This window comes from Aptenodytes patagonicus, chromosome 7, assembly GCF_965638725.1.
Source record: "Aptenodytes patagonicus chromosome 7, bAptPat1.pri.cur, whole genome shotgun sequence".
Taxonomy (NCBI): Eukaryota; Metazoa; Chordata; class Aves; order Sphenisciformes; family Spheniscidae; genus Aptenodytes; species Aptenodytes patagonicus.
The window spans coordinates 29,484,434-29,505,998 of NC_134955.1; the positions used below are offsets into that span (position 1 = coordinate 29,484,434).

General features: G+C 41.3%; 1 protein-coding gene across 2 annotated transcripts in view; it reads right to left on the reverse strand.

The window, feature by feature from the left end:
• Positions 1-21,565, reverse strand: part of LOC143163357 (transmembrane protein 263-like) — a 205,671-nt gene that overhangs the window by 174,847 nt on the left and 9,259 nt on the right. Inside the window, exons 2-3 of one of the 2 annotated variants that reach the window (XM_076344595.1) lie at positions 16,461-16,558; positions 16,038-16,128 (exon numbers count right to left, since the gene is read on the reverse strand). In XM_076344595.1, the coding sequence (XP_076200710.1) occupies positions 16,038-16,128; positions 16,461-16,484 (115 nt within the window). In that variant the 5' untranslated portion in view covers positions 16,485-16,558. The remainder of the gene's footprint in view (positions 1-16,037; positions 16,129-16,460; positions 16,559-21,565) is intronic. The other variant, XM_076344596.1, reaches the window with a different exon arrangement.

The following is a 21,565-nucleotide window of genomic DNA, read 5'->3' on the forward strand; positions in this document are numbered from 1 at the left end:
GATAGCTAATATCAATTAAAATCTCCAGTAGACCAAGATCTAAAAAGAGACATAGTAGTGGACTTCAAGCTTTTACTAAATAAAGCTAGGGAAAAACAACATAAAGATGCAGAGTCTACCTCAGCTGAACTACTAGTTCTCTGGAAAGCCCACAAGAATGTTAATCCAGCAGAAGAAACCATGTTTTAGAGATTCTTTCCATTCACTGGGAATTGATTATATTGAATTTCAGAAGGTTCCTCTAAAGAACACTATAGCATCTAATAGCGGCTACCCACCTTTACGTGGGCTTCACCTACTAGCAGAAAGAAATGCTTGAACAGCAAGGCTGCATTGGCAGGAATAGTTTCAAAGCATTTGTGTCCTGGAACCACAGTTCAGCATGTAAGCTGATAAGGTTAGAACAGAAAATTACGTTGCTCTACTAAGGCCAGTATCCTCACGCTTGTCTTTCTCACCCCTCTCTCCTCTTTTATTTATGGATGCTCTGCCACCACTACGCTATCTGACACATAATTTGGTTATTTCCTTAATACATTTTTGGTCAGTAGCAAAGAACTGCAAAATAGAAGCACTATCACCATCTGTCCTGACATGAAACCTGCCTATATGCTCCAACAGATTGCACAACTCATAATGGATGACCCTGGTCATGCTAAATATTAGTCTGCTAATATGGTGACTGTGTAATGACCAGAGCCAGTGAGTAGCTCATTTGTGCTTGAAAAAACCCTAGGATTTATAAATCTTCTCATTACAATTTTTAAGTACAGATGCTCTCCTCCTTTTACCCACCATGAGAATTCCAGGGTTTTGTGGTGGTTGGTTTGTTTTTTTTTTAAATCTCTGATGTTCACTGACACAAGATTTCATTGTGTTTGCCTATTTTGAAATACAATAAGCTGACAACGTTAATGTTACATTCTTTAGCATCAGTTCAACTATCTCATTCTTCCCTTCCTGTATTTCCCATTCTCGCCCCAAAGCCATCCATGAGGACAAAGTAGTTGTGAAAACTGATCTGCCTGCAATATTTTGAAACAAAAGCTGAATGTAACTGCCCCTTGTAAAGGACTGGTCATTACTACTTTCAAGGACATCCATGTGACAAGACAGTTGTACAAATCAAATTCAGCATGTAAGGATCATGACAGTTGAAGAAGCTACAGACAGAAGGAACATTGATACCGAAATACTAAGACGACATACGGTTTTCTTTGTCGAAGCGAAGTAACTAAATGTTCTGCAGACTGGGCATTCCATAGATAAAAGGAATCCTTGAAGCTCTATGTACAGGGGTGGAATGGATAAGGAAGTTATGCTGAAATCAGCTGCTGCAACTAGGTGAAAAGACTGAGTTCAATTAGCGGACACAGTGAGGAAGACTATCGACGACCACCAGAGGACCCTGGAAGACCACCAATGAACATAAGAGCGCATGCGTTAAAGACTTTTGCATATGTTAATGAGTTCCAAGAAATAATATGAATATGCTAATCATTTCTTAGAAATCTAATGAATATGTATATTCTGATTGTACATAACTCCCATAGTTGAGCAGCCCGGTGCGCACACTAGGTGGAGCGATCCCCTGTGCGCCCGGCACCGCAATAAAGAATGCCTGCTTTCTAAAACTCCAAATTGAGTCTTCAAGAGTTTTTCATCTGCCTACTTATGGTAACAACATATCTACAAGCAAAAGATCCATAAAATGGTGTTACCGGAAAAAGAGCATGAGTCGGACTGGGAAGGGGGAATGTTCTTCACTGCTTTTTTTTCTTCCTCTTTGAATTCTTTCAAGCAAAGCCACAGTTACTCCTTTTCCTTGTGATTTGAGAAAACTTCAGACAGTAGAGGAAATTCATGACTCAAGTTTCATGTAATTCAGTAACCTTCCCCCAATCCTGCTGTTACACATATATCATGCACATGTTAAGAGTGCAAGACTGAAAAGGAAAATATTTCTTCAGCTAACTCTGTAGCTGATGGCACTCTGCTCCTGTCAGTGTGGCAAATGGAGTCTACCACAGCATACTCATCTGTATTGAGAGAGAAATTACTCTTGCCCATCAGTCACAGAATGGATGAGGTACAAAATCCATTCCCATGATGAATAAATCAGAGTTATAAAAGGTCAGGATGTCTTCAGTGTCTGCTGGGGACAAACCTCATTTAAGGTTATTACATTCTTGTCAAAATCTTGACCAGAGTCAGTTTACCTACCTCTTTCTTCCCTTCCTGTATTTCCTCCGTCCTTTTCCTAAAGTCACTCAGCTTTGCATGTATTTACTGCTTTACTTTTTAACATCACATTGTTTTCTCTAGCAAAGTAGGGTATCTTGCCATGTTACAATGAAGACAGCTTTACGTTCAAATAGTGTCTATTCCAAACTTAGCACTGGGAATGAAAAAATATATGGGGTGAGGCTCACCCCTCAAACCCACCCTTTAAAGAGTGTGAAACTCCTAGTTGTCCAACAAGAGATTGATTCCTACACCTGAAGGGCTGGACATCTGAAAGGAAAAATCTGACCACAATTTTTAGAAACAAGAGATAAATCTGTAGTTAAAAGTTGTTGTGCAATTCAAAGACTATTCTTCCCATATTTATCAGTTGTAACAGCCCAAGTAGATCCTAGGTACTCCAAGCAGGGTTGAAGATTGTTTTCCTGTCAACTCATTACTCACAGATTCCTTTTCCAGTGTAGCAGAGATGTAATTTAGCTCAAGTGACCATCCGAGAACAAGAGCTTGTTCAGGACAAAATGAGGGCAGGGGATGGTTGGCTTCTCTGAATGAAAAGCTTTCTCATGATCTCACATCAAACCTATGACTACTAACGGACTCCAACTAGGTCCTTCTGAGAGGCTGTCAGAATATTTTTTTCCAAGCTGTCCTCACAGGACCCTCCTTATCTCCATCTGAAGTCCTGATTTTTTTTGTGCTGCAGGAAGAAGAGAAGTCAGGTGAAAAAAACCACTCTGTTCTTTTACTCTGAAAACACTTTTTAGCCAGAAGCTACTATAAATTCACAGGTCATTTAAAAGAACTGCTGATATGTCATGGAGACTCCAACTATTTGGAAACACTCTCATTTGCTCCATACTTGAAGTGTCTTTACAGATTTCTCTTTCTGGCTGTAATTCATGACAGCAGCAGGAAAACGTGTGTGTGTGTCCCCTCCCAGCAGTTCACTTGCTGCTGCTGTTTTCCCTCTACTGTAGTCACAGTCCATGATCTGCAAGCATAAAATTTGTTCCTCTGGGAAAAAAATCATTCCAAACAAAAGGACTAAAATCCCAACTTGGGAATTAGCAGGTACATTTAAAGATTTTTTTTTTCCCCTGCACCTGCCTCAAAGGAAAGAAAAGCAGATACTGTGTTCAAGAAGAACAAGATAGCTTTATGCAAGGCCTGCTTACCCCTTCCCCAAAATACTTTCTAACAGATTCTCACAGAGTCAGTAATCAGTCAAGGAACTACTCTGCTTCAGGAATAAATCAGCAGGCAAACTGGAAGAAAAGCATTCAGCTGTGGAGCTGACAAAACAAGAACAGCCACAGCCACAGGAGCTGTGCGCTGGAGTAACCACAGCTCGCCTGGTCAGGGGGCTGAGGAATGCCCACCTTCCTGCACCTCTCCCCGTGGCTCTCCCTTCCAGGAGGAGCTAGCAGAGGCCCTCTGAGGCCATCCAACTCCAGGCTACGCCACGTGATGCAGATCAGCAGTTCCAGACAAGAGCATTTGTGTGCTTTTACAAGCATTGCACATCTGTCTGGAAACAGGTCAGAGGGCACATTTTGCTTTAAATGGAATTGAAAGTGCCCACTGAATCAGCAGAAGGTTTCTTGTTATGCTGTGAAGCACACTTCAGGTCTGAAAATAAAGCTAAGGGTTACCAAGACTTCAACGGCTATTGTGCATGCTCCAGTTTTCACTCCTTTGGATATTTAGTACCCATAAACCTAGTTCCCTGTCTGGGTAACGCTTCCTTTAAAGACACCCTGCTGCTGACTGGGACATGTGGAATGGTTTCCACACCAAGGACCCCAACAAGAGAGGGAAGGTTAAAAACTTTACTGTAAAGAGGAGAATGAGAAGGGAACTAGAGGGAAAAGAAACTTTGCTAAGTCTTCAAGTTTTGTCAAATTAATTAGTTAATTATAAAATAAGAAAGTCCAGACACATTCTTGATGTCCTGGAATTCAAACTCACGGAAACAGCAAATGTAAGCTTGTGACATAGTCGAAAAGGCTGCTCTATTACTCTAATCGCACCTGCCATCACAGGCGTAAGCCAGAGCTCGGCACGCTGGTGAGCGTCTCGGCCAGCCCTCGGCAGCCCTCTGCTGGGCTGCCTCCAACAGCACCACGGCGGTCACAGCTCCCGGGGAGCTGGAGAACGGAAAACCCCCACCGCTGGAGAGCACTTTCACGCCGGACGGCAGGAACGCCACGCCGCCGAGAGGCGCCGACACCCGCCAAAGAGCGGCGGCTCACACCACGGCGATCACCGCAGAGCTGTCTGCTCGAACGATGCAACTCTAATTTGCCATTTACCGTTTCCAGACTTTGTCCGGAGTGTTTTAACTGCACAAGACAGCTGAAGACAATGTTTAAAAATGCACAGTCGTGAACACAGTACCGAACTCGGAAGTGCCGACGCCAGATCCGTAGGAAGGTCGGTAAGGCCTACCCCGGCCGAGTCCCCCCCCCAGGGCAGGCTGCTCCGGCTCCTCCCGGCCGCGCACTTGGCAGACGGCTTCTCAATTTAGTTTTAAGTGTTTGTTTTTAATCGCACATGTCAGCATGCCGGGTGGTTAACTTACAATGTGTCACACAAAACAAGAACAAGCCTCCCAGTTAATCAAATACCGACAAAACATCTCATATCATATTAATGATACTTGGATCGGAGCCAGGGGGAGTAAGTTTGAAAGCCAAGATCCCTCTGCTTTCCTCACCATCTTAATTACTGTGCTACGCTGAAGTTGCTAGAAACATGGACATCAGAAGATGACCTCCTGTACGCTATCACAAAAGAGGTTTTTAATCATGCCTGTGGTTGCACCTTTCTTCCTTGCTAAAATAACGAGGCAGCCAGGAGAGCCCCACAGCACATACCGGACCCAAAGCCTGTCCTTAGGTTCCACACAAGCTCGCATGCATGCTACAGGCTCTACTCAGCTGCACAACCCATCCTTCAATCTATGGTCCATGGGAATGACGTGAGAATTAACTCACTCTGCTTAGGTCCACACTTTCTCCAGAAAGAGGTGCCCTCTGTCTTTGGGTGCTCTGCTCCTTTTGTGCTAGGAACCAACCACACGCAGACGTGCAGTGCGGCAAAACTGGTAACGTGCAACCAGGGCTAAATGTAGGAACATCTCTTTCCGTAGCTGTCTGGGCACACATTAAGCTTAAACCAATGACCAAGCTGTATCTTAATTACAGCTCAGTTCTGCAGATGTTTAAAAGGTTGCGATTAGCTGATCTCACAGGAAACAGATTTCTTTACATAATGTAAAGGAGATTTTTAGGCAATATTCATACTTGGTAAATGTGTTTTTTCCTTTTCAACATAAAGGTACAAGATCCATAGCCTGGAAGAACTTACCCACTTCCCTGATTAAATAAGTCAAATACTTTGAGCAAAAAACAGCCCTCAAGATGCTAGGAACAAAATACTGCAATAACAGTAACAATAACATTCTCAAGCTATAAAAACACTAAACCAAACTTGCAGCCTCAATTTGCATTTCCCAGAGCGAGCCCTAACTTTAACATATTGTAATAACATTGTATTAAATCTTGGGGGTTTGTTCTTTGGCTTTCGAAGGGATGAGTGAGAGGTACTGGGGACTTCATACAATCACACTTTCCAGTACTGAATACATACAAATGGCTGGCTTAACCAAAGAGAATGACTTCACATAATTAGCTAGAATTATTCCAATTTTGTATTCAAGAGATATAGGAACTTTCTAGGGGAAACAAAACTAAAAAAAACCCCAAAATCCAGAACACACCACCACACACAAATCTCTGGAGTAGTCGGGGGGGAGGGGGGGGGAACAAAGGAAACAAACATCAATCTTAGACTTTGAACTTCTACACAGGGCAGAACTTTTTTTTTTTTTTAGTGTACCTTTACAATAAAATTTAAGTTCCAGAAAGGTAAAAACAGCAGAAGTCAACAGCATTACCAGTTTCTTTCTTAGAGTCTTAAATGGATGAACAGGTATTTTGGTGAATGGCTCCCACAGCTACATTGTAAACTGTTCATCTCCTGCCTACCTCTTGAACACCTCTCACTTATTCCAAAGATCAGGTCTCAGGTGCTAGAAAATAAAGTCTGTTATAGTTCAAGACTATAAATCTGCTCTTTCTACTGTAAGAAGATTCCAAGACATTCTTTTAACACGACCAGATCCTAAGACCCTCTCACAATTTGCAGAAATACCATGGCCAAATTTTTAGCATTACTTGCAAACTGGATTTAATATCTTATATGAAGAATATTTGTTATTTCTTTTTGGATATGATATGAAAAAAGACATTAATTTTTCATAATACAAGACCCAAAAATATAAAGCAGGTATATCCTACTGAATGTTACATACTTTTGGCAAAAACTGAAAACAGTAGTATGTTAGAGAGCATAACAAAGACGACAGGAGTAAACATAAAACGTAGCCTTAGCCAAACTTTTTCTGACCAGGCAAGCATCAGCCAGACAGAAGAGGACAGATCCCTCATAATACGCCAAAGTAGCATATTACAATGGCTTGAGAATCCTCCACATTAATAAGGAACATGCATTTGTCTTCACTGTGATCAGAAAATAAGAGACAGAGAATTCCATACCACATACTAGTGCAAGACTGTTCTCTGTAAAAATTACTCTAGAGTTCTACCCAATTTCAAGTAGATGAAGATTTTCTTTTTCTAGAATACTATCCCAGAGGGCAAGAAAACTGACACAAAGCCCCTCACTTTTACAGCTCATCCTTAAGTTCATAAACAGCTTTGAAAAGAGACCTACTCTTCAGAATAAGATTGTTTTTGTTATCCAGAATGATCAGTCCAGGAGAGGCCAGATTGGTGCAATCGTGCAATCATACTAGTAAACAAAGTAGTGGCTCAAACTGTTCACAAACAGCTGTAATCAAAATAGGCAGCCAGGTTGAGACTACAGATGTTTATGAAACATTAACTGGGCATTTCACTCAGTTCTGAGGCAGAATTAACAGTCTCATGTACCGACCTTATGATTTAATTGCCTGCTATAATACTCTGATAGTTTAGCAGTTTAAGATATCATTATTAACACACTGATATACCGATTCAATTTCACTCCTGACCTGGATTTACTGCATTGCTCATTCCTATTTAGTACTTCAGACTGTAGCTATAAATAAGTGAGACTTGCTTGCCTCTTTTTTTAGTCCATTAGGAACAAATAAGAACTGCTTTCTTTTTCACCTTTAGAGCAGGACTGATAACTAGAGATACAAAAGATTTACTGAAAAACAATTGGCTGCATCTCTGTGTTAATATCTTTGCCCCTCAAAATGAAAAATACATTGTAGAAGAATATACTCCTGCATTCTTAATTTCATACGTCTCTAATTAGTACACAAACGGTGACAAATGTCTGCCACTTCAACCAGGTAATAAGACACGTTGCTTTCACTCATGAAACAGATTTCTGTCACTCCTGCAGTTCAAAATCCTATTGCTAAAATAAAACACATTCACTAGTAATTGATAAAGATGTACCTTCTGACAGAGGATTGCCACTGGCCCTTCACCCTGAAATGTCTTTACATTTGGATGATGTACATTACTTACAGTTACTCTGCCAAATCAAACGGTAAAACTGTTGTTGCCCCATCCTATGTGCAGACACCCTCAGGGAAAACCAGATGGTTATTGACTCACTTCACAATGTTACTGCATTCACAAGATCCACTGATAAGAGGTTTCGCACACTTAAGTTATGAGAACCTTTCTTCTGGAATCCGCCAGGCACTTGGAGGCTATTTATGCTGCCATTAACAGCATATGCTGTGCACAGTACAACACTCAGTGACAGAATGATTTGCAGGGCATGGAGTAGGCTAGAGAAAGGGATGCTGAGCTGTCAGCGTAACATCTCATTATATCATATGAAAATAGTGAAGAGGAAAAGAATAGGGCAGAGGGAGAAGTAGAATAAAAACAATTTAAGTAGTTTTCATGCTGTTTCTAGGAGACCACATAACATAGCTGCTGAATGGAAGATGCCCGTTGTCAGTAGTGCTGCTTTTGGCTGGGATAGAGTTAATTTTCTTCACAGTAGCTAGTATGGGGCTATGTTTTGGATTTGTGCTGGAAACAGTGTTGATAACACAGGGATGTTTTTGTTACTGCTGAGCAGCGCTTACACAGAGTCAAGGCCTTTTCTGCCTCTCACACCACCCCACCAGCGAGCAGGCTGGGGGTGCACAAGAAGTTGGGAGGGGACACAGCCGGGACAGCTGACCCCAACTGGCTAAAGGGATATTCCAGACCATATGATGTCATGCTCAGCATATAAAACTGGGGGAAGAAGAAGGAAGGGGGGAGACATTCAGAGTTACGGCGTTTGTCTTCCCAAGTAACCATTACGCCTGATGGAGCCCTGCTTTCCTGGGATGGCTGAACACCTGCCTGCCAATGGGAAGTAGTGAATGAATTCCTGGTTTTGCTTTGCTTGCGTGCGCGGCTTTTGCTTTGCTTATTAAAAACTGTCTTTATCTCAACCCATGAGTTTTCTCACTTTTACTCTTCTGATTCTCTCCCCCATCCCACCAGGGGGGAGTGAGCGAGCAGCTGTGTGGTGCTTAGTTGCTGGCTGGGGTTAAACCATGACACAGGCATACGGCAGCAGTAATACAGAAGGGGGGGGGGGGGTGGTGAAAGAGGAAAAAAGAGATACACACAGACACTGGTTGAGTATTATTCCCATTTCAGATTGCTGATTTCCCCCAGAGAACAAAATTAAGTAAAGCATCAGGAAGCCAATATAGCCAGTGGAGAATTTAAAGAAGAATCTCAGCTTTTACTAAAACAATGACAATGATAAATTAAACAGAAACACAGTATTAGAACTTGGATAGGTGTGAAAGTGTTTTACAACTCTACCAGAAATACTAAGGTAGACTTCGCACAGAAGACTGAGCTTACACTCCAGGTCATTTCTTTTTGCAGAAACAAGAACTGTTTTGGCCAATGGAAGAGTATGGCTGCACAGAATCTGTGCCTTAAAAGGAGACAGATGATACTGAAATGTTGCTCTTCAGCCTCAGGCCATTTACAGAAGTAGATAAGGAAATGTTTTTACAGATGAGAGGACATGCCAGGTACATAAAGTCCCAGCTCCAAAGAACAGACAGCCTCATTGCTAATTTCTTTCTTTGCTTTTTAAGAAACCTGCCTTTCTGTTTGACATTATCTGACAAGTCCAACCACCTCTTCAAAGAATAAAAAAAAAAAAAAAAAAACACCACACCCTGACAAGTTATGTATCAGGAAAAGTTTTGTATCATTTATACATTATGATCACATTTTCTGTTTCAATTTTCAAGTATCTTCTGCCTCTAAAAGCTTAAAAAGTTACAATTTGCTCTTTCACCATCCTCATTTATAAGTAAGAATGGTCATTTCTGTTTCATACACAAAGAATACTATGGTTCAAGGAAGGCCAAACTACTTGACTAGTGCCACAGAATAAGTCAACAGTAGAGCTAGGAATAGATTATAGCTGTCCCAGTTCCCAGTCTTTTGCTTTAGTTAAAACACCACAGAACTGCAGAGGTGAATCCAGGCTGAGAATGTTGCCAACTGGCCATTAGACAAAAAAAGCAGATCATTTAAAGAGCTCCTCTGTAGAAGGATTTGACTGCTGGACCTCACGAGGTAGCACACTGAAGAGAGTGATTTGACTTGGGGAAAGCAGAAGAGGGCTTCGCAGATAGCATAGTTTTGCACTGCCAGCTTCACAGAAGTTCTTGAAGATATTAATCTAGTAGACTACATATGCGCATATGTATGTATGTATGTATGTAACAGATGACAGTAAGTGCCACAGCCAACTTTAATAAAGTTACTTTATACCAGAAACAGCAACAGTTTCCAGTACAGAGCTTAAGACTGAAAGGAGGCAGAGTTGCTATTAAATGCACCATTTTCCAAGGTGATTTCTTTGCGGTTCTTTGGATACAGGCAGTTCGGAGACAAACATCCTAAATATTACTTGCAACAAGAGGATGCAAAACATGGTGCAGCTCAAGTTTGCAGCATTTAAATCTTGGTATGGCGCTTACTGCAGCAAACATTTGGCCCAACAATAAAACTTTGTCTCTGATGGAGACTGTTCTGCGTGAAGAATACTTTAAGCAAACTAATTGGAAAAGTGCCATACGTTCATCAAAACTGAATCTGTTTATAGGAATGTACCTTTTCAAAGTACCTGTATCATGGACTTGAACTCAATGTCTTGCATCTCAGATGAGATGCCTAAACAGCCATGTTCTTCTGGCATCTGCTGGCTTCAAGAAATTGCCGTGTTCTTGTAAGAAAATACCCCAACATTACCCCAGTATGAAGTTAAAAGTCTAATTAATTTCAGAAATTTCAAATGCATAGTAGTACCTCAATTGAAACGCATACCTTTTTTTAAGTTAGATCTATACAGATAATACATCTAGGTAAAATACTTGTATCCAAAGACAATCCTGAGAGAGTGATCCACAAAACTCCCAGATACGTTGGATCAGATATTCCCAAACTGTGGATAAGGAGTTCTAAAGCTTCCCACAGAAGTATGCAATATACTTTCATCTTGCAGAAGATATAAAACAGCAGAAAAGGCTATATGCCTCCATGGAGACAGATTATAAGGCTCACACAAGATACTATGTTCTAAATTGGTGCAAATCATCTGATTTACAGTAACTATCCGTGTGTGCTCCTTACCCACAGCAAGTGTAAAACAATTTGAATTAGGAACACCACAGTTATTTGGAAAGTAAATTTCCCAAGATCTGTTATATACTGCAGAGCTGCTAAGACCCATTGCTTTTAATAAAGCCTTACTCCACAAGGCCCAATCTGTCTGCAACAAAGAAGGAACATCTCTGCCAGGTCTGAAAACTGTGGAAGAGCTAGCAGACGGTTCAGACACAAGACTCACGCTCATTGCCAAATTGGTCATAGTAGGTTGGCTGACAAAATTTAAATGCTTAATATTTAAAGATCATGGAAGAAGGAACTGGTTTGTAAACTCCCAAGAGGGGCTACTGCTGTTAACTAATGACGCAGCTTTTCAATCAGACCATACCACCTTGCACTAAGCTTTAGTATATTCAGTACTAGTTAGCAACGTAGGGCCAAACGAAACTGCAGCCATATCCCAGTATCTACCAAGGAAGCATTCCCGAAATGCGTAACATTTAGCAGTTTGACAGAGTAAAGCTACTTTTCCCATAAGAATTAGCATAATAGATGGGGGATATATGCAGGAACTTCAGAAAGAGACTTTAAACACACAGAGATAGTACGTATGAGGTAGAGCATCACAGGTTGGGAGGGACCTCTGGAGATCATCTGGTCCAACCCCCCTGCTCAAGCAAGGTCACTTAGAACAGGCTGCACAGGACCACGTCCAGACAGCTTTTTAATATCTCAAAGGTGGGAAACTCCACAACCTCTCTGGGCAACCCATTCTAGTGCTTGGTCACCCTCACAGTGAAAAAGTGTTTCTTTACATTCAGTCGTGTTTCAGTTTGTGTCCACTGCCTCCTGTCCTGTCGCTGGGCATCACTGAAAAGAGCCTGGCTCTGTCTTCTTTACACCCTCCCTTCAGGTATTTGTATATGTTGGTAAGCTCCCCCCGATCCTTCTCCAGGCTGAACAGTCCCAGCTCTCTCAGCCTTTCCTCATAGGAGAGATGCTCCAGTCCCTTAATCGTCTTCGTGGCCCTTTGCTGGGCTCTTTCCAGTATGTCCATGTCTCTCTCATACTGTGGAGCCCAGAACTGGACACAGTACTCCAGATGCAGCCTCATCAGTGCTGAATAAAAAGGAAGGATCACTTCCTTCAATCTACTGACAACAGGATGGAGAAGCAGGAATAAGGTCAGGGTCACTGATTCATCAAATAGAAGAGATCAAGATCTGAGTCATCCAATAAAGGAGATGCTGCTGTTTCATAATTGATGTTACAGAAAATTTAATCACCATCATATTTCATTACCATCACCTTCCTTGGGTAATTTAACGGAAAAGGACAGAAAAGCAAGGCAACAATAACAATCAACAGTGCACTGTATCAAATGATCAGCAACGGAACTCTGAAACGGCGGATAAAGAAGCAACAGATATAGCAAGGTGTTGCTGTACTTGGGTAACTGAATCTAGTGCTCACACTATGATCAGACTGCCATTTAACAGCAAACATTCGAGATCACATAGAATCTACCTGAAAGTAGCTCAGTGCTCAAACATGTGGCAACACAGATCAGCAATGCTAAATCCTTGCAAAGAGGAAAGCGTTTCATACCATTTAAAACAGACTCACTCCTCTCCAGAGCTCGCTGCTCTTCACTGTTTAGTGACAGTAACTCTGCCATACACATAGCCCTCCCTGTGAAGTGTTAAGCACACTAGCCTGAGCAGCACTCCAAATGCTAATTACTACTGCTCCCCCCCACTTGCCTTTTAACTGAGGGAAAAAAAAAAAGTATGTTAACAAGATCGAAGAGAAAGGAAAGATGAAGGGAGAATAAAAAATAAAAATGTGAATTGGGCAGATGGATCATGAAGTCAAGAGGCAAAATATTACGAGGGGATAAACAGCCTTCCTGAGGCAGAAAGCGTGGAAAGCTACCCTTGTAACATCACAAAGTAGCTTACGGGAAAGGAGTTAATAGGTTTAAATACTTTCTCTTGTTCACTGGCCTGCGTGCAAGCGACGTTTGGAATCCGGGCTTCACACAGCCGCAGCCCGTCAAAGCACCGGGAGCGGGGCCGCCCGGCCAAGAGCGGGCCCGGCGGGCAGCTGCGGCATTGCCGGGCCTGCAGCGCCCTCCCGCGGCCGCAGCCCGCCCCCGGGACGCGCCGCCCCCCGGGACGCACCGCCGGCCGCCAGATTCGGTTCCGTGGGCACAAGAATCTCTCCACGGGCAGCTACCGCCTTGGCCTCGCTGACCAGATTTTTCCTTTCACCGCTTCGTTTCAAGACAGGGCAGAGTATATCAACGCCATGGATGATAACACATCTTCGTTGTAAAATAAAAAGCCCTTTTTGATATCCAATATCACTTACAGGATCTTGCGCCAGCTGTACTTTTTACTCATTTACTCCCCTGACTTGTTTTAACACCAAAAAAGTTAACTTTGACAGAAGATGAAAAAATGGATTCAGGTTACACACAAATACTAACCTCTGACTCTTACCTTTCAGGGCTTTCCCGGTTAACTTCCTTTTTAAACCACAAAACTTCCTCTTGTCTCATATACTGACAGGCTGCCACACAGCACCAGAAAGCAACGTTTGCTATACTAGCCTACTTGTTACCCACACATAGGCTTATTCAAGACACTTACGTACATGACGGACTTGTAAAATTGTCCCTTTATTTGTAAAGGCCATACTGCAACACTGTTCAGAAACATGACAATCCCTGAAGGGTAACCTTTTATTTTACCGCAATATTTATATGGCACAGTGCTTCCAGATCCCTTCCTTTCAGGAGGGGAGTAAGTAACACAGTGGAAGCTAGAAAACAAAGTCGCTATGATGCAATCTGGTGAAATAATGGATTGTGCTGTAAGGACATGGACTCTGGAGAGCTTTCCATCCCTTCTGTGCTCATTACCAGAAGGCAAGCAGACACAGTCTCCAGTTCATAGATCCCAGGAAACAAGAGCGCAGCAGTCATGACAACATGGTTCATTTATTTATTGCAAAGCATTTGATTTAACTAGGAAAGTGCTATGAGAAGAAACAAGAAATCAGTAGAATAGCAACAACAAGAAGACAGTGCTTAATGGCGTCTAATGTTAAAAGAACTTCAGAGATCTGTTTCTTTCATGGGATATTTGTAATCACTCCTGCAACTTCATGATCTTCATAGTAATTCCAGGTGGTCTATGTTGGTAGACAGCAGCTTCTAAGCAAGACTCCTGTCACTCAACTCCACTAATACACAGAGCCAGCTATAATTTCAGAATAATCCTGATGTCTCTCTTTCAGGAGCAATTTTTCCACCTCTTCTCCCAAGCAGTCTCTAGTTTCAGTTGTGCTCTCAGTATCCCTCCTATTTTGCTACTCTTAACATCACTGAAAATTTAAAAAGTACATACTGAGCTCAGACTTTAAAAGAACTCACATATCTACTGTACTGCTGCTTAACCAAATCAGCTCAACTGTTACAGTTCTTTTTCCTTGCCCTAGCGAAGTGGGCATATCCAGAGTACATAATTCTCCCAGACCACCCAACAAGTCATGGAACTGGAATATTAATACTGACATTTTTCATCATCGTTCTAACCAGCAGGGTTGCAGGCAGAAGCAAACACTTTCAATTACAAAAATTCAGTTTGCAAAAATACTTAGCCACATTAAAAAAAACCCCTTCTGATTACACAATTCAAAGCCATAGTCCAAAATCTAAGACTATTCCTGATAAACTGATGAGACAAGATGATCTCCTGTGTTTTACATTTCAGGATATGGTCTCTAGGCTCACGTAATCATCAGCTCAGGCTAGTGACCAGAATTCTTAACTTCAACAATGCATGGTCCTTACATGCTGACTTGGCATTACTTACAAGGGCGGGGTGGTGGTGGTGTATATCCTCTGTGTGTATATATAGTAATCGCAACATCTTCCACATTTATTTCCTTCTGGCTTTACAGGGGTTGCAAAAAGAAACCTGCCTTTCACTTACCTCTATATACTGTAATTGCCAACACAGAGTATATGAAACGGCAGAACAAGAAATTACAACTTAATGAGAAAACTATAACAGAATGCTCCACAAGAAGGGATGGAGCAGCAAATTCCTAAAACCATCTACTTGGTTCATATTCCCTTTAAGAATGGCTGTCAATATAAATGCTGTATCAGCATCTTATTCTCTTAGAGGAAAAATATAAAACATTTATGTTTCCCAGAGCCATGTCATGGTATTTTAACAGTAAGTTGCTAATAAGAATCTCAGCATTCTCTGGGTTAAGCCACCCACAATGATTATGAGTGATTGTGCTTTAAAAGTCACTGAAATGGAGACAAAGCTCAAAACGTTATCATCACTTGTGGCAATGTCAGCAGCTTCTATTCAAAAGAAAGCAACACCTATTTTGTTGCATATATACAACGTCTGCAACATTTACACAGTGGGAAAACTCTGTTCCCTGTATAAATCCAGGGCATGTCATTGCAAACAAAGTCTTTAATTAAAATTGGCATTTTTGAGCCTCCTACTGACTGACAGCATCTCACTGCCTCCTCCTCAGATGGCTAAACTGGCTTCCAAGAGAGATGGCAGAAAGAAACAAAATCACTAGAATACCTAACTTTGACAAGTCTCTGCTGGGGACAATTTCAATAGCAGGATGCTGCAAAGAGAGGTAAGGAAAGAATAGATGACTACTTAGGAAGCCTTCCCTAATGAAGGCTCAAAACATCACAAACAAGACAGTAGAGGAAGCATTTTATTCCTAAGCCTACAGACAGGATGATCAAGCAGGACAATTTTAATCAGAAACCATATTGTTAAAGGGATGCAGAACAATGTCCGCAACTCAGTGGGTGCATCTGTCTTTGAATGCAAAATGATAAACCTCTGGTTGGGAGGTTAGCTCAGCTGTCAGCATTGACAAAGCTTTATCCCTCTCAGAAAATAGGCAGAGGTAGGCTCTCAAGTCAGATAGATAGACAAATAAATAAGACTTCCTTGGCCAGAACAATTTAATGCAAAGAGTTTATATTGACTGCTGATACTGTACCTTTGGGAGGCTCTTCCCGCAGATGAGGAGGCAGTTCTTCACTTGTTGTCTCAGTTTCATCTTCCACCATCTGTGTTTCTAAGCTAGGTCCCTGCAGAACAGAACAGCAAGAGGAAGTAAATTGGAGAAAGTTCAGAAGGGAACCACAGAAATAATTACAGGATTAGATAATATGCCAGACAGTAAGGACACAAGGAGCTCACTTTAGCTGATGAAAAAGAAAGCTGCTGGGAGATTTGTTTGCAGTCAAATTACTTACAGGAAGGGGGGGAAGGGGGGGGGGGGGAAGGACTCTTCAAGCTAGCAAGCAAAGTTACAAGGGTCTGAGTAGACTAAAAACCAGGAACTGAACGGTGAAGCACAATTTCTAAATTACTATTTCTAAAACACACAATGCAATAATAAATTCAAATCCCCATTTACCAAGGGTGGCAGCAGATTCGCCATCACTTCCAATTTTCAGGAAAAAAATCCAATCTTTGATCTGTCTTACCAAGACTAGATTCTGAAATGTCTGTGGCCTGTTCAATACAGAAGGAGATCAATACGGGTTATACAAATGGCCCCACACCTCATTTTTCAAAGAAAGATAAAGCAAAGTTGTTTACAATCTTCTAACCAATCCACATTTCCCCTACATGCCCCTACACATGCATTTATGCCTGCACGTGTAACATGCTAAACTAACCGCTCCTGAAAAACTACCAGATTGCCCTCCAAAGTTTGTATTTCCACTTTACAGCCTTCAGGATCTTGGAAAGAGCCTGCAACACTGCTGATGGAAGAATGTGAGCAGAGTTACTGGATTTGTAGACTTAGAGAGCATTCACCTGTATTTAAGGCTGCTGAACTCACTTTGCACATGCAATATTTTCATGACTTGTGGAGCTATAAAAATGTAGTTGCTTTTTCAGTTTCAAACTATCAAAGGGAAAAAAAAAAACCACACCAACACTGTCTGCTCCCCCCCCCCCCTTTTTTTTTTTTCCTCAGATAATGGCAGAGTAAACACTAGGCATAGCTATGGAGCTCCTTAAAAAAAAAAAACTAACCAATTTTCTTCTTTTGGAATGCTAGTACAGTCAAGAGTGAAATCAGAAACAGCAGTCATTAGGAAACAAGGCTTTTGTTCACTTGAAAACATGATTGGGTTTGTAGTCTGAACTATCTGAAAATGTGTATTAACATATGCAGCTGGAAGGTTACAGAAGCCAGCTTAAACACTGGTACATCAACAGCTTGCAAGCTTTTATTATTTCAACTCAGGAAGAAAAAGGGCTCATAGCATTAAAGCTGCAGTATTTATTTTCATACTTTCCAAACCCTGTGACTGCAAGGTTACCCCCAACAGTACTGCATACTTTCTCTGTTTCCTCATTTTGCACATTATAAAGACTAACACACTTTTTAAATTTCTTCCTTTGCACGAAGTAGCTTACATTTTCATCCATTTCCCATTTTTTCAACAAAATGGACATGAAAACAAGAAGTACCACCACGTTGTTTTCAAGAGTCTGATAGCAGGGAAAAACAAACCACCCAGGTGAAGTGTACAAGTCTATTGTGTTAGTGTCACTGTCACAACCTTGATTTCTGCCATCCATGACTATGCAAGTTTTACCCAAGCTATTTGCCTATTTCTCCTCATTTAAAAACACCTGGTATCAATACTGCCCAGCTTTGGTCAATGAACAGTTCAAACATTAACTCGTGCCTTGTAGTAGCTATCCTGGAAAGGAGAAAAAAAATATTTTTACCACAGGGTACAGATGAGAAAGTAGTAAGTTGCCTGACTTAGTCCAATTAAAAATCAAACCCAGGAGTCAGTTATCAACACTGAGGTCTAACCACCTCCTCACTTCACCTAAATAATGTGACCTAGGTTTTAAGAATGTGTCAACAGTTCTGGATAGGAGCAACAACTTGAATATAGAGTATGTATTTGAGTAAGTTTCTACATCAACCACAGGCAATATATTTATATACATTTCTTTCCTACCCATTAATGCTACAGAGAGAGAAAGGAGAAGACGAGGCTACATTAGTATACCAAATCAGAACTTTTATTTTCATATAAAAGATGTAGACGTGTCCAACATGAGGTACCAATATTTGCCTTGCAAACATTCTGAACCACAACTATAAGAACTCCTAAACTACAGGTGGTCTCAAATCCGTTGCCCGTACTTTCCAGTTTGCAACACCAAAATTATTTTAATTAAAAAAGACAAGTAACAGAACCATCTGCACAAGGCAAAGCTTAAGTCCTTACTAACTATATGATGCCCAAGGAGACAATCCGACTTCCAGGGACTAAGGAAAAGCCAGTAAGAAAAACATTCTCTTTTCTTCTTCAAAATAGTCAGCAGTCTCACTTTGCTACCATGAAACAAACCTACTCAGTGGCTTCTCCCAACAACAATCGATGAGTGCGATGCTCCTTTGGGTTACAGTTGTTGTCATCTACATAAATACAAAGAGGATGCAAAATGCTACCAAAAGTGAGTGGTGGCATTATGGTTTTTTTCCCTTATGCATGAACTACTACTCAGTGTTCACTAGCAATACAACTCTCCAGTATGGTAGTTATCACTGACAATACTTACCCTGAAATAGATGTTTGTCTTAGCTGAAGGTCAGCCTTAGCCCTAAGCTAGTATTAACAAATCCAGCTGTGAGGAAAACAGAGCCCACTACAGACCACTATGAAGTCCGTGGCTGAGATGCTGTTTGCCATCACCTACTTCCCTCCAATTCAAAACTTTTAACACTTGCTACTGGAATCCCACAGAAGAAAAATACACAATCCAAGATTACTACTTTTATAGAACATTCTTAATATCAAACAGAAATGGCCAGAATTTTTGAAGATTTTTTTTTTCCACTACTCAAAAACAATCCATCACAACACAGCATATTTTGATCTGTATTTGGTATGCATTTCCTGTATTTATTTTTTTTAGAATCTTCCCCAAAAAACACTGAAAAAACTGATTTATAATTTTTTTAATTTCGAAGTTCAATGTTAAAAATTGAAAACACAGTCTAGACTGAAGCATGGCAAGTCAAATAACCACAAATTTAACTTTTCCAAGAATTATTTTGTAAGAAACGTTGAAATCTTGAGATTTCCTAGTTCCTAAAATGAAGTTAGAAATGTTTTCTATAGAATAACCCAAGTTCTTATCTCGTTGATATCTTATCACTATGTATAATCACTGATAATATAGGGAGCCTCTAAGAGAAAGTAGTCTTGTAAACATCTGTGTTTGTCAGACTTCAGCATACCAGTTTAATCATTAAGACCAGCGAATAAGTGTGCACAGTGTTGGTACTGAATTTCACTAAGTAATTAAAATGTAAAACAGTTAACAGTAGATGAGAATCTTAGGTTCTCATATCCGTATCTAGAAGTAATACTTAAGGCTCAAGCACTGACAGATGTTATTAACAATACTACAAAGTCTCTTTACAATGGCTTTGTATCTTAGATCAGCACGTCCATTGCTTTTTTAGTTATATCTGCCGAGTTCAATTCACCAGGTCTACTGCAAGCTTGGTAATCAATACCGAAGATATCTGCAGTTCTGGCAGCACGGTAATTTACAGCAATAAAAATTCCAGGAAACTGTCTTCTAATAAGATTTATAACTAAGTCATAATGTTGTTGGTCTCAACTTTTTTTTTTTTTTTTTTTTTACACTATTATTTCAAGAATGAGGCATCAGTTACATTTGTTTTCTCATTCTTAAGGATCCTTGCCAGATGAATAGGGGAATGGGATGCACACAACTGTATAAAGTTAATGGCTTGCAGATAAGCAGCCATGCAGTGTCCAGCAATTCTATAATAATCCTCTTGAGCTGCAGCCATGGCAGAAGTAATGCACACAGATGTTGCTTTTGCTTTGATGCTCCCTCTAGGAGCATCTAGGATGCAGGAAGATGTATCAACAGTTCAGAAACATCAGTAGATTATTAACTGTACAATTTTCTTTCAATTATTTAGGGTTTATATAGCCTTTTTAATTGAGAATGTGGTTCCATTCCTCACTAGAGCCATTGGAGAAGCACAGGTTTAAAACAGGTATTATTACAGGAATAGTTAGGTTATGGCGTGGAGCCTAGGAACATATAGCTAAGAAAAACCTCTTGGCTCTCCAGAGACGGTCCCTGCTCTCACAAGCAAGCACGTCGTACAATTCCTTTCAGCAGTTGATGAGTTTCTGACTATAAGCACTATTAAGATTTAGTGGCAATTTTTATACATCATATTTTAAAAACAAGATCTAAGCTCACCAGAACAAGTCGACTCAAGCAGAGACAATACTCGCCCTTCCAAACTGAAGTTATCGATGCGCCAATTCCAAGGTAGCTCACTCTGTCCCTCCCAACAGTTTCAATAAACTACAAGGAAGCTGAAAAGCTTTGTATAAACACAGCAAATTATAAAGATCAAGAGAAAAAACCTACAGGGATTCTCGCAGAAACTGCCTGAGGAACATATTATCCTATGTTCTGATCACACTGTATGACTACTGACCTTACAGTGCAGTTTAACTCAAATATTAGGGGCTGCTGTGACCTGGTAAATTAGTGTTCATTTGCTGTCTTATACCGCGTTTCATAGAAGGCTACATATGTTCGGTGAAGTTCGCAGTGACTGGAAAAGGGGAAACATAACCCCCATTTTTAAAAAGGGAAAAAAGGAAGACCTGGGGAACTACAGGCCAGCCAGTCTCACCTCTGTGCCTGGGAAGATCATGGAACAGATCCTCCTGGAAGCTATGCTAAGGCACATGGAGGACAGGGAGGTGATTCGAGACAGCCAGCATGGCTTCACCAAGGGCAAGTCCTGCCTGACCAACCTAGCGGCCTTCTATGATGGAGTGACTACATCAGTGGACATGGGAAGGGCTACAAATGTCGTCTGTCTGGACCTCTGTAAGGCCTTTGACACGGTCCCCCACAACATCCTTCTCCCTAAACTGGAGAGGTATGGATTTGATGGGTGGACTGTCCGGTGGGTGAGGAATTGGTTAGATGGTCACATCCAGAGGGTAGTGGTCAATGGCTCAATGTCCAGATGGAGGTTGGTGACAAGTGGCATCCCGCAGGGGTCCATATTGGGACCGGTACCGTTTAATATCTTCATCAATGTCATAGACAGTGGGATTGAGTGCACCCTCAGCAAGTTTGCAGATGTCACCAAGGTGAGTGGTGCGGTCGACATGCCTGAGGGACGGGATGCCATCCAGAGGGACCTGGACAAGCTTGAGAAGTGGGCCCATGTGAACCTCATGAGGTTCAACAAGGCCAAGCGCAAGGTCCTGCACCTGGGTCAGGGCAAGCCCTGGTACCAATACAAGCTGGGGGATGAAGGGATTGAAGCCCTGCCAAGAAGGACTTGGGGGTACTGGTGGGTGAAAAGCTGGACATGAGCCAGCAATGTGCACTCACAGCCCAGAAGGCCAATCGTATCCTGGGCTGCATCAAAAGAAGCATGGCCAGCAGGTCGAGGGAGGCGAT